General features: G+C 38.5%; 1 protein-coding gene across 2 annotated transcripts in view; it reads right to left on the bottom strand.

Moving 5' to 3' along the window:
* Positions 1 to 17,313, bottom strand: part of LAMA2 (laminin subunit alpha 2) — a 694,677-nt gene that overhangs the window by 67,622 nt on the left and 609,742 nt on the right. For both annotated transcript variants that reach the window (XM_070795552.1, XM_070795553.1), the window contains exons 45-48: positions 11,707 to 11,850; positions 10,577 to 10,710; positions 8,272 to 8,431; positions 3,791 to 3,915 (exon numbers count right to left, since the gene is read on the bottom strand). In XM_070795552.1, the coding sequence (XP_070651653.1) occupies positions 3,791 to 3,915; positions 8,272 to 8,431; positions 10,577 to 10,710; positions 11,707 to 11,850 (563 nt within the window). The remainder of the gene's footprint in view (positions 1 to 3,790; positions 3,916 to 8,271; positions 8,432 to 10,576; positions 10,711 to 11,706; positions 11,851 to 17,313) is intronic.

Genomic DNA, 17,313 nt, shown 5'->3' with positions numbered 1-17,313 from the left:
TGAAAGTAGGGTCCAATGTTTTAAGAACAATATTGCATAGGAACCTGGAATGTTAGGTCCATGAATCAAGGTAAATTGGAAGTGGTCAAACAGGAGATGGCAAGAGTGAACACTGGCATTTTAGGTATCAGTGAACTAAAATGGACAGGAATGGGCGAATTTACTTCAGATTAGGACTGTTGGCAAGAATCCCTTAGAAGTAATGGAGTAGCCCTTATGGTCAACAAAAGAGTTGGAAATATAGTACTCAGGTACAATATCAAGTAGGATAGAATGATCTCAGTTCATTTCCAAGGAAAACCATTCAACATCACAGTAATCCAAGTCTAAGCCCCAACCACTAATGTCAAAGAAGTTGAAGCTGGGTGGTTCTATGAAGACCTATAAGACCTAGAACTAACAGCAAAAAAAAAGAAAGAAAGAAAGAAAAAAAATGTCCTATTCATCCTAGGGGATTGGAATGCAAAAGTAGGAAGTCAAGAAATACCTGGAGTAACAGGAACTTTTGGCCTTGCATTACAAAATGACACAGGGCAAAGGCTAACAGTTTTGCCAAAAGAACACACTGGTCATAGCAAATACCCTCTTCCAACAACACAAGAGACGACTCTATACGTGGACATCCCCAGATAGTCAATACCAAAATCAGACTGATTATATTTTTTGCAGCCAAAGATGGAGAAGCCCTATACAGTCAGTAAAAAGGCCTGGAGCTGACTGTGGCGCAGATCATCACCTCCTTATGGCAAAATTCAGGCTTAAACTGAAGAAAGTAGGGAAAACCCTTAAGTCATTCATGTATGACCTAAGTCAAATTCCTTATGATTATACAGTGGAATTGACAATAGATTCAAGGGATTAGATTTGGTAGACAGAACGGACAGAGGTTTGTAACACTGTATGGGAAGCAGGGATCAAGACCATCCCCAAGAAAAAGAAATGCAAAAAGGCTAAATTGTGGTCTGAGGAGGCCTTACAAACAGCTGAGAAAAGAAGAGAAGCTATAGGCAAAGGAGAAAAGGAAAGATATACTCATTTGAATTCAGAGTTCCAAGAATAGCAAAGAGAGATAAGAAAGCCTTCCTCAATGAGCAACGCTAGGAAACAGAGGAAAACAATAGAATGGTAAAGATAAGATCCTTCAAGACATACCAAGGGAGCATTTCATACAAAGATGGGTACAATAAAGGACAGAAATGGTGTGGAATTAACAGAAGCATAAGATATTAAGAAGAGGTGGCTAGAATACACAGAAGAACCATACAGAAAAGATCTTCATGAATCAGATAACCATGATGGTGTGATCACTCACCTAGAACCAGCCATCCTGGAGTGTGAAGTCAAGTGGGCCATGGGAAGAATTACTATGAACAAAGCTACTAGAGGTGATGTAATTCCAGCCGAGCCACTTAAATCCTAAAAATGATGCTGTTAAAGTGCTGCACTCAGTATGTCAGCAAATTGGAAAACTCAGCAGTGGCCATAGGATTGGAAAAGGTCAGTTTTCCTTCCAACCCCAAAAAAGGCAGCACCAGAGAATGTTCAAACTATCACACAGTGCACTGATTTCACATGCTAGCAAGGTAATTCTCAAAACCCTTCAAGCTAGGCTTCAACAGTACTTGAACTGAGAACTTCCAGATGTTTAAGCTAGATTTAGAAAGGGCAGATGAACCAGAGATCAAATCTGTTGGATCATAGAAAAAGCAAGACAATTCCAGAAAAACATCTCATTCTGCTTTATTGACTATGCCAAAGCCTTTGACTGTGTGGATTACAACAAACTGTAGAAAATTCTTAAAGAGACAGGAATACGGACCACCTTATCTACCTCTTGAGAAACCTGTATGCAGGTCAAGAAGCTATAGTTAGAACTGGACATGGAACAAGACTGGTTTAAAATTGGGAAAGGAGGACGTGAAGGCCTGAGATCTTTGCAGAACTGATAATTAGCAATGCTATAGTCTTACATAATATGCATGGCTGAAAGGACATTTAAATGCTTTAGATGTTTGGTTGACAATACACTTTTGAAAATTCTACTTATAAATTTACCGAAGAAATGTTTAGGGAAAAGTTGGTGTTGGTTTGTGAGTAGCGGAATGATAATGTAGACTTCATTGTCCTTGTATTGAAATCATTTTACAGACAACATTCTATATTAGATTTTATCAAAGATTATGAACAAAACCACTATAAACCATGAATGGATCAGACTTTCAAATTGTCTTCAATGCCAAGTTGAAAAGTTCATGATGACAAAAAAAAAAAAAAAAAAAGAAAGATGAAAGTTAAAACTTTTGGGGAGAGAATATTTTGAGGCTACTTTCTTCTATAAAACCCTAGAGACATGAAGTACTCTGTGCTACATTAATGGAGAATTTAGGTTCTAGCAATGTACATGTTCTCTTTATATTAGAAATAAAAAATATAAACTCCTTAGCACCTAATTATTTTAGAGTTACTATGTGTATTGATTAAGCTTCCAGGTTTTAATTTACATTTTATAGCTTTAACTAAATATAATTAAAATTGTAGTCTCAGTTGATCAGTGGCCTTTAAGTTTTTATGCAGAGAAATCCTCTGCTGCTGCTACTGCTGCTGCTGCTGCTAAGTTGCTTCAGTCATATCTGACTCTGTGCGACCCCATAGACAGCAGCCCACCAGGCTCCCCCGTCCCTGGGATTCTCCAGGCAAGAACACTGGAGTGGGTTGCCATTTCCTTCTCCAATGCATGAAAGGGAAAAGTGAAAGTGAAGTCGCTCAGTCCTGTCTGACTCTTAGGGACCCCATGGACTGCAGTCTACCAGGCTCCTCCGTCCATGGAAAGAAATCCTCTACTTCTACTTAATTTTTTCCGTGCTCTATTCAGGTTTATATAAGAATATTTATATATGTTTTATATGCTTGATAAATATTTTTGAATTTCAACATTCTAACCTCTATCTTATAATTAATGATGGTTATTATGAAACTTTCTCCTGGCCTATCTTGACCTCTGTTTTTCCTTTCCCACTTAAAATCTTCAAGTCCGATGGGTTTCCACCTGAAACACTTACAGGATGCTATGTGTCATTTCATAAATCCTGTAGGAGACAAAACCTGCAGTATGGTTCTATATTTTCTTGTAAACATAAACAGAGTGAATCCAGACTCTGAGGGGCCTTCAGTTTAATCAGTTAAGGAGAGCTTTCTTTAAGTAAAACTGAAATATGAGTATAAAAGAGCCACAGAGACCCAACACTTCCTGAACACAAAGGTAAGTTGGAGTGGAAAGAGATAGTAGTCTTAACTGATTGAGGCTAAAATACCTTGCTATTGTTATTTAGTCACTAAGTCACATCCAACTCTTTGTGACTTCATGGACTGTAGCCTGCCAGGCTCCCCTCTACATGGGATTTCCCAGACAAGAATAATGGTATGGGTTGCCATTTCCTTTTCCAGGGAATCTTCCCAACCCAGGGATCGAATCCTCATCTCATGCTTGGCAGGTGGATTCTTTACCACTGAGACACCTGGGAAGCCCTGAAATATCTTACCTTTACAAATTTTACAAAAACATATGACCATGTCAAAGTGCTAGGGTAGTTCCCAAGGCCTTGGAAAGTGCCTACGCAAACTGGGGGAGGACTTGAGGTTACTTCGCCTCCTAGTAAATCTACCTTTGAACACAATCACTTCAAACTTCTTGCTTACCATCCACATGATAATGCAACACTGCACAATAAAATTAAAGCTTTTGTGATGCACAGGCCAGACAGACGTTAGGAGAGCCCTGCTCTTAACTAACCTGACGGTGCATCCTTTGCAGTCACCTTCTATTTCTCGGAAATTCCACAATCCTATAGGTTTGCTGTCAAAGTATGCTTCTCCCATACAGCCAGTGAATGTGATAACACGTACAGCGTCAGCCTTCTGCAGAGAGAAACATATTTGTTAGAATTTCACAAAAAAACCCTTAGAGAATCCATGCTGGTGTTGTTTAGTTGCTTAAGTAAGTAAGTGTTAGTTGCTCAGTCATGTCTGACCCTTTGTGACCCCATGGACTGTAGCCTGCCAGGCTCCTCTGTTCATGGGATGCTCCAGGCAAGAATACTGGAGTGGGTTGCCATTCCCTTCTCCAGGGGACCTTTCCGACCCAAGGATTGAACCTGGGGTTTAGTCATTTAGTTGCATGCAACTCTTTGAGGTCCCATGGACTGTAGCCTACCAAGCTCCTCTATGAGATTTCCCAGGCAAGAATACTGGAGTGGGTTGCCATTTTCTTCTCCAGGGGAGGTTCCCAACCCAGGGATTGAATTTGCATCTCCTGCGTTGGCAGGCGGACTCTTTACCACTGAAGTACCAGGAAAGTCCTACAGTATTCATGAGAGTTGTTATCTGAGCAGAAGAATCTTGAGTAGTTATTATCCACTCTTTGTAAAAATCTTGGTTGTGTACATATTCATTTTTTAACCGTATAATAATATATCCTCAGATCCTGATTATTCTGTGCTATATCAGTTTATCACCATTAGTAAAATAAACCCTCCATGCTTCTGACTTTAAATGAACTGCTTATTCTCTTTGAGGTTCTGTTTTCTTCTTGGTCTGTAACATAGGATTATTAGGACAATTATATAAGAGAATTAATTTATGGTTTCACATTCAATGCCTGGCACAGAGATGGTGTTTAATAAATGCTAGTGCTCCTACACCATTAAGATGATTTCTTTCCAGAGATTACGAGAAAGGGTTGTTGTTGCTGAGTTGCTAACTTGTGTCTCACTCTTTTGTCCATGGGATTTCTTAGGCAAGCATGCTGGAGTGGGTTGCCATTTCCTTCTCCATATGAGAAATGGTAGCTACTGACAAAGGGAAACAAATGCTTGCATATAGATTACCCTGTGATACTGCTGTCCCGTTTTTCATTTCCTTTTACATTCAAGTAGGTTTCTAGTGCAGGAGAATGAAGGGACAGAGTCAATTTGTAAGAGAAGGGACCCTGCGGTTGTTGCTTGGGGGCATACACAGCACAGAGCCTGATATCTAATAAGGGCAGAATAAACATTTGTTGAATGACAACCTTAGTGTCATTCTTACAGGGAAAGGTCTTTTTAAAATTTTTATTTTATATTGGAGCATATCCGTCTGCCAAAGCAGGAAAAGCAAGAGATGTGGGTTCGATTCCTGGGTTGGGAACATTCTCTGGAGAAGGGAATGGCAACCCACCCCAGTATTATCGCCTGGAGAATTTCATGGAGAGAGGAGCCTGGCAGACTACAGTCCATGGATCACAAAGAGTCAGACATGACTGAGCACATACACTATAGTTGATTAACCATGTTGTGTTAGTTTCAGATGTACAACAAGGTGATTCAGTTATATATATATACACATCTATTCCTTTTCAAATGCTTTTCCCATTTAGGTTATTGCAGAATATTCAGCTGAGTTCCCTGTGCTACACAGTAGGTCCTTGTTGGTTATCTGTTTTAAATACAGCAGTATGTCCATGTCAATTCTTGGTATATAACAGTTAAGAAGGAGGAGAATGATCCAATTCTCTCTAGAGAAACTTGCTGTAATTTAAACAACTGTTCACTTTGGCATTGATAATGTTACAATTCTACAACACTCTGCCAAAGTGAATCCACATTTATCTGAGTAACCTGAAAGGAAAAAGTGAATTGACGTGTTTGGATTTTAGAACAAATGTAAGAAGATAGTCATAGAGCAGTTAAACATTTGTAGTTATAATTTAGGTTAAAGTCATGAACATGTACATCTTGCTACTGCTATGATCAAGTGGGGCATTGCCATGGAGAAGAAATGTTGGTCAGACACTGACATTTACAAGTTAAGGACAGTCCTTGGGATTCTCTGTTACCTGTGGAATCTTCCCTTAATTTTCCAAAGGCTGATTATCCTACTTGTGAAGTCTACTTGCTTTTTGTTTTTCCTCTTGTATTATAAAAATTATACCTGGGATATTTCCTGCTCCTGTGAATTTTCATTAACATGTCGATATAGTTACTTGTTTCAGTTTTTGGTTCGTGTAATGGTATGGCAGGAACCTTGAAACTCTTGGTCAAAATGGTTAAGATTTTCTATAGATTGCATTTGCCTTTACTTTTTGCCCCTCATACTGGCATAAATCAGTTTTTTTATGCCTAGTGACATCTGAATAATAAGAATTATTTAAGGTGCAATTTAAGGTGTGACTACCAGATGGTAAAGAATCCTCCTACAATGTGGGACACCAGGGCTTGATCCCTGGGTTGAGAAGATCCTCTGGAGGAGGGCATGGCAACCCACTCCAGTATTCTTGCTTGGAGACTCCCATGCACAGAGGAGTCTGGTAGGCTACAGCCCATAGGGTTGCAAAGAGTCAGATATTACTGAAGTGACAGCACATAGCACCATATCCTAGGCATTTGTTATAAATTTTATGCATATAATCTCACTATTCATTGTGGTAGTAAGGGATGGTAGTTAATAATAGAGATTCTTATGCCTGGTAACAAGTGTTCAGATTGCAGTTCCACCACTCACTGCCATGTAATCTTGGGTGAATCATTTAATTTATTTCTTATATAGAGTTCTTAAGTATAAAATGAGGCTTCTATCTACATTTTGGGGTTGTTATGAAAATTGTTAATTCATGTAAAATTACTTAGAACATTACTTAGCACATAGTAAGGATTATATAAATGTTATAAGAGTTTATTACTACATATTATCCTACAGTATGCAAGCAGTGTAGATATTTTTATCTTACTTTTCTAGTTGAGGAAACTGAAGCCCAAGGGGTTAAGTGACTTGCCTAAGGTCATATTTTAGCAAGTGATAGAGCAGGAAATTCAGCCCGGATTTAATTTCAAATTTTTTCTTTTTTTTCTTTCTGGGGTGTGTGTGTGTGTGTGTGTGTGTGTGTGTGTGTGTGCGTGCTCAGTTGCTAAGTTGTATCTGACTCCTTGCGACCTCATGGACTGTAGCCTACCAGGCTCCTCTATCTGTGGGCTTTTCCTGGCAAGAATACTGGAGTGGGTTGCCATTTCCTCCTTCAGGGGATCTTTCCAACCCAGGGAAGGAATGCATATCTCCTGTGTTTCCTACATTGCAGGCGAATATAACTCTGTGCTACCCCTGTATTTATCTTTCTGATGCTATGCTATGCTATGCTAAGTCACTTCAGTCGTGTCTGACTCTGTGTGACCCCATAGACGGTAGCCTACCAGGCTCCCCTGTCCCTGGGATTCTCCAGGCAAGAACACTGGAGTGGGTTGCCATTTCCTTCTCCAATGCATGAAAGTGAAAAGTGAAAGTGAAGTCGCTCAGTCGTGTCCGACTCTTAGTGATCCCATGGACTGCAGCCTACCAGGCTCCTCTGTCCATGGGATTTTCTAGGCAAGAGTACTGCAGTGGGGTGTATGACTGTATATTACTATGTACCATATACATTTATATGCAGCTCTAAGAAAAGAGGGTGATTTTAATGTGTAGTTATGGAATCCATTCCAATACTTTAGAATCACATCTCATACACAAAGCAAACAAAACAACCTCACTCTATATGAAGGTTGACTTCTCATAAATTTGGGGTCACCCTGGCTTTTCACATTTTCTGACTAATCTTATTCCAGGATGATTCTGACAAGCCCAGGATTACCCATTATATTTGGTTGTGCTCTTACGTCTCACCCACAGGTCGTTTTCCAAAACCTAATTCCATCTAATCAACACGAGCTTCTCTAAAATGCAGGCACTTTACAATTTGCAATGCACAAGGACCTGTCACGAAGCAATTATGAATATTAAGTGCATTACTTGATAAGAACGAGAAGAGCAACTTGAAAACTTTAAAAATCGGATCACGATTTGAAGGCTTATGGCTCCTGTGATATTTCCCAAGGTATTCATAAATCTTTTAATTAGATGTGAGTTTGAACTTTATAGCACTTCATATCAATAAATCATAAATTGATTCAGAAAATGAGGTATCATTAAAAAACACTTTGCTCTTGAAGTAACTAAAATAATATCAAAAAATTGATGCCACGGATTAGGGCAAAACAATAACTGTGTAAGTAAATACACATAGGTTTAAAAAGATTATGTTTTCAGATTGGATATTTGAGGAAGAAAATTTTTACTCAAAATATATCCATGTTTTCATAAAAACAAATTAAGTAAAAAGCTGTCAAGTTTTTGCAGTTTTGTGTCCTGTCTTTGCTCAAAGTCATCATGCCAGGAACTATCTACAGAGATGGATGGGGAGAAGAACATTACCTTCAGTTTCCCAGTCAAGCCACCAACAAACAGCATTGCATTTGCATCCACATCTAGAATAGTGTACCCGGGAGGTGATGCTGAATGGTATGTACTGGGCATAATGCTGGCTTTGGGTCCATCCAGAGCTCTCACGGAAATAGTTCCATTTCTCCCAGTTCTTCCAGGGTATGTGTTGGAATGAAATGAAAGAAAATAGAGAAAAATGAAGTATGTGTCACATTTCTGATCACTTCAGATTTAAAACATATAAAATGTAGAGACTTGTTTTGGAATTTAGCTTCAAATATTCCAGATTCATTAAACTGCAAATCAAAATCCAGAGTCTGATCTCTGCTGTATGTTTCCCATCAAATTCAACCAGGACCACTGAGCAATATACCCTGATTCTGACTGTGTCCATTGATAGGAAATGACATAGCAGCAACTAGCCGATGGAATGGCTGTTGGTTAAATGGAGAGTCTTTTCCCTTTTACTTTACAAAACAATGTGCTATTTACCTACATGGACTGTTTAAATAATGCTATATTAATTCATTTAGCATTTTGCCTAATTTAATTCAGCAAGTGAACTCTGAATAAGCCACCCTTCTGCATTATAAACTGCATAATTTCTCCTAAAAATCCCTATCTCTTGGATTCAAATTTGCTGTAGTTGTTCCTGGAATCGTGCATCATTTAGTGTTTGGCAAACCATCTTATTGTGTACACTGTAACATCCAGGCTTCAGAGTTGTGCATACGAATTGCATAGAAGAACTTCACATTTAGATTCAATTAACAGAATTTCAGAAGCTATTATTATTGTAATTCACTCTTTTTTTAAACTGTTTGGTTCCCTTGTGTTGTTAAACATGAAAATCTGAACTCTTTTATGAGACGAGCAGTTATAACAAAACTTTGTCTTTTTTCTCTCCCTGCCGTCTTGTTTTGGTAAGCTTATCTTTGAGGGTGCAGCATTAACTGAAATACATGGAAAAATAGAATGAATTTATCAAAAAGAGTTCTTGTTTAACTGAATACATATCTTCTAATAGAAGAACTGTACTTTGCAAATATAAGCATTCTTAAGTCCTATAAAGTACTTAATCCCCCCTACCATCACAAATGCAAGCATTTTATCTATTTCTGTCTCCTCCCTTTCTTTGTCTCTCTCTCTCTCACACACACAGTTTCATTTAAGATCTTAAAAGGAATTAAAGATATTTCTTCTTATTAAGTTTCTTCAAGAAACTTTTAATTGTGAAAAATTAAACATATACACACATAGAATTTCATTCTATGTATCCATAACCTAGATTCAACAATCACCAGATCTTTTAAGTCCTCTTTACCCAACTCTGATCTACTTCCCGTGGCATTTAACAAAACCTCTCAGCTGTTTTGTATTTAGTAGGCAGTTGAAAATTAGAAAAAGAAGATCAGAAACTAAGAGCAAGTATCAAGGACAAGAATGGATTCTACAAGTAATCTGCACACTGTTAGAAGTTAATTAACTAAAGCATCAAAGATAGAATTAATCAACTTCCCATTCCTTCCATTTTAAATAGTGTGGACCTGATCTTATATATTCGTGCCGGCATTTAGATAACTACACAGTAAGCCAAGGCTGCTGTGTAGACTAAAAGAGGAGCTTTGCACCAAAGATAGGCACCAATAGTAGCTCCTCTTTTTATTTTATAAAAAATTGTTATTAGAGCACTGTTGCTTTACAATGTTGTGTTAGTTTCTGCTGTACAGCTAAGTTAATCAGTTATGCATATACATATATCCCCTCTTTTTTAGATTTCCTTCCCATTTAGGTCATCACAAAGCACTGAGTAGAGTTTCCTGTGCTGCCCAGTAGGTTCTCATTAATTACCTATTTTATACATAGAGTATATATGTAAAAACATCAGAGAAGGGATTGCTCTCCCAAGTACACAAATAGCCCATACAGCTCTAAATAAAAAAGACAGCTTTTATGCTCTGGATTGTATTGAATGAGGGCAAGTCTCAGTACTTCTTCAGATGACAGAAAACAACTTAACCTGAATGTTTCTATGGAACAATCAAATGAGGGGGCCAGGAAAGACTGGTCATTCTGTTCAGTATCTTGAAAGTTTGTTAGCTCCTAACACATTCTACAAAGATACCATCACAGACACTTACACATGTATACAATATAAAATATCTGTATGCAATGTAAAATACCTGTTACATACCTACACAACTACCCTCTTGAAACAGAAATAAAAATTTTCATATAATCTAGGAAACTACTTCAAAATTCTGTCAATGATCTTAATCTCTATTGAGATAGTTACCTCGATGCCTCAATACGGTACCAGTATGAGTCATCAATAGTTAAATCTGGGTACTCGACACGCCCAACTCCAGATCCAACATCCCAGAGGAAGCTTACTTTGCCTTTACGCATTTCTATAGCCAGAAAGTCAACCTAGCGCACAGAAACAGAACAATAGACATCAGATACAAGGCACCATGAACGAGGAGGCCAGCAGAGTCTTTTCAATGGGTGCCATTTATAGATCTGTGAAATAAGTAGATGCATCACAATAAAAATCCCCAAATACTATGGTTTACTATTATTTATTAAACAATAAATAACTTTATTACTGTATCTTAATAATGCAATGTCCATATATATGTATGATACAGTGCTGAGGCAAATGTGTTAATTCAACCAATTCTAGTTAGGTCTAACATTGAGACAAATGCCTTTTCTCATATTGATCCTGGAGATAAAAGCAAATTTTTGGGTTCAGAATTCATTTTCACCATGGGTGCTGACGTTTTTGAGGGGCCAGATATGACTTTTCACCCAAGGTGATCCAGAATTTCTCACCTAAATTCCAAGTATTGATTTATGCGGTAAGTGCTCTGTTGAAAAGTCATTCATTTCGGAAGGTCTCCATGCATATAAAGTCACATGGGTCAAGTGAAAGGAACTAGAAGTTTGGGGTGAGCTTGTCTAGATACAATTTCTGTTATTTCAATTTGAGTCATAAACTCAACACAAATCAGAAGAGTTTTCACTGATAAGAAATTAGTACACAATTTTCCATTTCATTTCACATGAATGTTCATTGTAATTTCTTAAAGTTTGTTTGTTTTTTTTTAAAAAGCTTTATCCCTGTTAATCTTTCTTCTTGAATAGTTGGATCTGAAAATATAGTTGAAAAATAAATGTTGGTGGACTTACACATGAAAGCAGATATGCCTAAGCACTGTAAAAAGTTTTCATTTCAATTGCTTTCTAACTTGACATGTCAGAACTTTGTGAGGTAAGATTCTGAGGTTTTCAAATCTGAAAGGCTACCTTATTTAGTTTTGGGACAATGTCATTAGATTCTATACATTTTCTGCACTACCAGAATTAACCTGATGGTACACATACACAGTGGGCCAAAGAAAAGTTGAATGTTAGACTTACAAATTTGGCACTTCCAAGATAGAAAAGGAGGTTGTCTGCAACAGCCGTCTTTACATTGACAATGATATTATTGTAGCTTCCTTTCTTGATTTCTGGCTTGTATGTTCGAATGCAGTCACCTCCCGAAGACACAGATACTTTGATCTTCAAGAAAAATAGTGTACAAAGAACCAAGACTAAATCTCTCAGAAAGTTTGAAGTAGTTCCAAACAACCACAGAGCCGTCATCATCTCTTCTTTGAAGTTATTTTCCACCATCGAGTAGTATGATGCCCATATGCAGACACCATTATACTCATTAATGAGAGCCCAGAGAAACACCTTTCCACCAGCATCTTGACAATGACCTGTTCACAGTCCCATGGCTATTTTGGAATAGCCATCACTATTTTTGGAAGCATACAACTAACAAATTTTTACCTTCATACCTTACTCCTTTATGAATAGCAGAACATTCTCAAAAGATGATTTTACATGAAGCTAATGGTACAGATCTTCATTCAGGTTGTTTAATGAAATTTTACAATTCAAATTTCAGTGATTGTAGCATCACTTAAAATAGGAAATCATTTTTCTTTTAATTTTTGAGAGGAAATTACCGACCTTCTCATATTCTTACAGTTGAAAGAGCCCAACTAGATTTTGTTCTAGATGTTCTAACAATAAGAAGAATCTAATCATTTCACTCTGAACATACATTTCAGAATAAATTATATCTTTTTATTAAGCTTCCAGGAAATGGGATGGAAACAATTTCCAGTGGCTATCATCACTAATGTATTTAACAGCTCCTTTTTCTTTTGACTGGTACTTCAAAAATTACTATAAATTGCTAAGAAAGAAATTCCTATATGAATAGAGCTGACACTGTTCATACCAGTTTTTACTTACAGTTAGGGAGCCTTTCCTCAATCACAAATAACACTAGTTGATTATTCCATTTAATTTTCTTTCATTTCTGTGTACCATCAAAGGGGTGCTTTTAAGATAGCAATGTAGTTGCTTGGACTCAGAGAGAGATTCTGTTACTTTGTTAGTGTCAGTGCTCAAAGTAGGAGGTAGAGACACATATAAAATGTCTCTACACCACTGATTTAAATTCTTGGCTTCCAGAAGCCTCTTAGTCCTCACTGGGGGTGAATTTTCATTTTTTCATTCTTTATAGCACTTTCACACTTGGGAGAAGCCAAGGGGTGTGTATCACTGTTACCTCCATAAAAGGGCTGTGCAGACTCAAAGGGAGATAGCCTGGGACACCAAACCAGTCTCCTTCTTCTGGTGAGACAAGGAGGTGTCTTAAAGAGTCTAAGAAGGGATGGTGTAAGATAGCACAGGACCCCTCCCAAGGGTGACGCAGACCACACAGAGGATGCGCTGGATTCAAAATTGGTTAGATTCAAAAGAGAAAGCTAAGGAGAGACTTTTGGTTCCAAAAAATATAGCAGATCTTGGGGATATAGCAGATCTCTTGAACCTCCTACAGATCCAGTGTAAGTCATATATTTGTACTGTTTCTTCACCTAATCTGCTTTCCAAACTGCACCCCCAAGTAAAGGAAAGAGTGTGCTGAGAAGAAACAGGGGCTCACCCTAGTGGAGCTCTTTGCGAGGCCTGGGCTGGAATCATCTAGGGAGCCTGCTGCGTAGATGGCTCTGCCTGCCCTTACCTTTCCCCTAAGGATGGGACCCAGACTGCTAACTGAGGAGGCCAGTACTGAGGTCCACTCTGGTCACCAGAGTATTTGCCTTAAAGTGCTGGAGATTTTGTCTTCCTGCTTATATGATTTTCAGTTAAGAGGTTAGTTCTTTGTTTCACAAATGACAGGATTTCCCTTCTACATAAAATGCTAAGAGTACATGAATCAAAATAAGTTACAGAGAAATAGAACCAGAAAATGGATAACTTTTACTCTGAAGTTAATACTATAAAGCAGATGTGCAGTAGAGGTTGGCAAAGGGTGTTACATGATAAGTAGCAGCTATACAAAGGGTTATCCAGGGGCTTAGAGACTAAAAAAAAGGATAAAGTGAAGCAAGAAAAAGGTAATCGGGTGAAGGGCAGGTAGGGAAAATGCAGTTCTCAGATGTTTTTGATGTTCATGAAGAGGTATAGGATACAGTGAGTTTTTAGGAATTTGCAGCAACTGAACCAAAACCATCAGCAGAGAAGACCTTGTCACTGAGCAAATTTAATATCTGAAGTGGGCTCTAAGTGCCACTGACATCAAAAAAAGATCAAAGGGAAGAAATCAAGGTCTGACGGGAACTCATGATTCAAACTGAGTAACAGATTGAACGATCTCTGGCAGGAAATCATATCCAAATTTCTGATGGGGCTGGATTAGGTATCAAAAGTAACTATGTGTGTAATTTGTTTTATCTTTATTTCATAATGACTTATAGAGTTGGCCATAGAGCTTATACAGGGCTTCCCTTGTGGTTCAGTGATAAAGAATCCACCTGCAATGCAGGAGATGCAGGCAGGTTCGATCCCTGGGTTGGGAAGATCCCCTGGGAGAAGGAAATGGCAACCCACTCCAGTATTCATGGAGTATCCAACCAACCCACTCTCAGAAATCCCATAGACAGAGGAGCCTGGTGGGTTACAGTCCATGGGGTCACAAAAGCTACGGTGCATATGACTTAGTGACTAAATAATGAGAGTAGAGGTATACTATGGCTAGTATAATCGCAGATAACTCACTTTTATTATTTGGATTAAAGTTATTTTGGTTATTTCTTTTGTTATTTCAAATAACTAATATGTGTTGTAGGGCTTTCCCAATGGCTCAGCAGGTAGAGAATCTGCCTGCAATGCAGGAGCATAGACAGAGGTTCAATCCCTGGGTCAGGAAGATCCCATGAAGGAGGAAATGGCAACCCACTCCAGTATTCTTGCCTGAAAAATCCCATGGACAGAGGAGCCTGGCAGTGCACAGGGTTGTGAAGAGTTGGACACGACTGAGGGACTGGGCACACAAGCATGCATGCATATGTGTTATAAAGAACACAACATATTAATAGTAATATTCCTCAGTTACTGTTTAGAGAAGAAATGACTGGATATGGGTGAAATGCATGACTTCTTACGATGAGTTTCTGTCCTTGCTAGGGTATACTTGGTAAAAATGACAGGGGTATTACATGACTGGAATGTTGAAAGGGGGTTCTCAAAGTGTATTAGGCAGAGCCCAGTACAGAAGCCTAATTCAACTGATGAAACTTCATCTGAGGACTGAAAGTCTGAGAGAGCAGCCATTTTAGAACTAAGGGTGTTTAACATCTCTAGGAGTTATAATTCATCTGCTTTATGGCAACTTCACTTATCGAAAATATATGGTTCTCTGAACAAAAGGCAATGGCAACCCACTCCAGTAGTCTTGCCTGGAAAATCCCATGGATGGAGGACCCTGGTAGGCTGCAGTCCATGGGGTGGCTAAGAGTGAGACACGACTGAACGACTTCACTTTCACTTTTCACTTTCATGCACTGGAGGAGGAGATGGCAACCCACTCCAGTGTTCTTGCCTGGAGAATCCCAGGGATGGGGGAGCATGGTGGGCTGCTGTCTATGGGGTCACACAGAGTCAGACATGACTTAAGCAACTTAGCACCAGTAGCAGCATACCCAATGTACCAGGAACTAATATTGTAAAGTTATTTATTGCTCAACTCTTACACATTTTTACAGAAACTCTCTGGACTTTCTGTTCTCTGGCTTACAATTTTGAATATACCCTCAGTATCTGCTCAAAAATGTTGGTAACCCATTGATAGCTGCTGATTTCTCCATTTAAATACCTTGTGTTTTGTTTTCCAATTATAAATGTTTCTTTTATCTATCTTAAAACAAGTAAGTCAAAGGGCAGTATCTATTTCTTTCTCTAGAAGAAATCTCTGACATATAATCCCTCTCATAAGAGGGGAGAGACTTTTGAAACACAAATATCCTCAAGTTACTTTTTTCTACCAATTATTTTTTCTTTCTTTTTTTTTTTGGCTGCATCAGGGAGCATATAGGATCTTAGTTTCCTGACCAGGGATTGAACCCAAGTACCCTGTATTGGAAGTGCAGTCTTAACCACTGGACTGCCAGGAAAGTCCTGTATCAATTATTATTTCTAAAGTTGACCCTTAATAAGACTTCTAAACAAAAATCAGTAAGAAGTAGGTATCTCTAAGGCATTTCTCATACAACTTGTTTACCAATTCATCATCATGAACTCAATTAAACATTATTGAGAATTCCATTATTATATCTATTGGATTTTCACTGCATTCTTTCATCCAGTTAACAAGGCCATTCATTTAAAAAGAATGTCAGCCGCTCAGTTTCAGAGCCAACAAACCAAAAGAAATTCTACTTAAAAATAAATACCTTCAATTTCTTGATCATACTGAGTATGTATTAGGGACACATCCAGACACTCATGCCAGATTACAAATATATTTCTAAACTAGGAAAGTGTAATCTTCAATGAGTACAAAACCCACTGGAAAAAAATTTGGTTGCTTACAAATTTCTAACATTTAAAAAAAATAAGGCTCTTTGTTGTTAACTTCAGTTTCAAAAAGTAGTTGAAAATTTCCTTAAAAGGCATGGAAAATGGATTTTTTCAAGCATACTTTTATACCTTTCTTTAATTTTTTTAATGTGGAGTGGATCACAATAAACTGTGGAAAATTCTTCAAGAGATGGGAATACCAGACCACCTGATCTGCCTCTTGAGAAATCTGTATGCAGGTCAGGAAGCAACAGTTAGAACTGGACATGGAACAACAGACTGGTTCCAAATAGGAAGAGGAGTACGTCAAGGCTGTATATTGTCACCCTGCTTATTTAACTTCTATGTAGAGTACATCATGAGAAACGCTGGGCTGGAAGAAGCACAAGCTGGAATCAAGATTGCCAGGAGAAATATCAATCACCTCAGATATGCAGATGACACCACCCTTATGGCAGAAAGTGAAGAGGAACTAAAAAGCTTCTTGATGAAAGTGAAAGAGGAGAGTTAAAAAGTTGGCTTAAAGCTCAACATTCAGAAAACGAAGATCATGGCATCTGGTCCCATCACTTCATGGGAAATAGATGGAGAAACAGTGGAAACAGTGTCAGATTTTTTTTGGGGGGGGGGCTCCCAAATCACTGCAGATGGTGACTGCAGCCATGAAATTAAAAGACGCTTACTCCTTGGAAGGAAAGTTATGACCAACCTAGATAGCATATTGAAAAGCAGAGACATTACTTTGCCAACAAAGGTCCGTCTAGTCAAGGCTATGGTTTTTCCTGTGGTCATGTATGGATGTGAGAGTTGGACTGTGAAGAAAGCTGAGCACCAAACAATTGATGCTTTTGAACTGTGGTGTTGGAGAAGACTCTTGAGAGTCCCTTGGACTGCATGGAGATCTAACCAGTCCATTCTGAAGGAGATCAGCCCTGGGATTTCTTTGGAAGGAATGATGCTAAAGCTGAAACTCCAATACTTTGGCCACCTCATGCGAAGAGTTGACTCATTGGAAAAGACTCTGATGCTGGGAGGGATTGGGGGCAGGAGGAGAAGGGGACGACAGAGGATGAGATGGCTGGATGGCATCACTGACTCGATGGA

Source organism: Bos indicus, chromosome 9 (assembly GCF_029378745.1).
Source record: "Bos indicus isolate NIAB-ARS_2022 breed Sahiwal x Tharparkar chromosome 9, NIAB-ARS_B.indTharparkar_mat_pri_1.0, whole genome shotgun sequence".
NCBI lineage: Eukaryota > Metazoa > Chordata > Mammalia > Artiodactyla > Bovidae > Bos > Bos indicus.
Note: the sequence above shows the minus strand (reverse complement) of the source record. Positions and strands in the feature narration are given on the sequence as shown.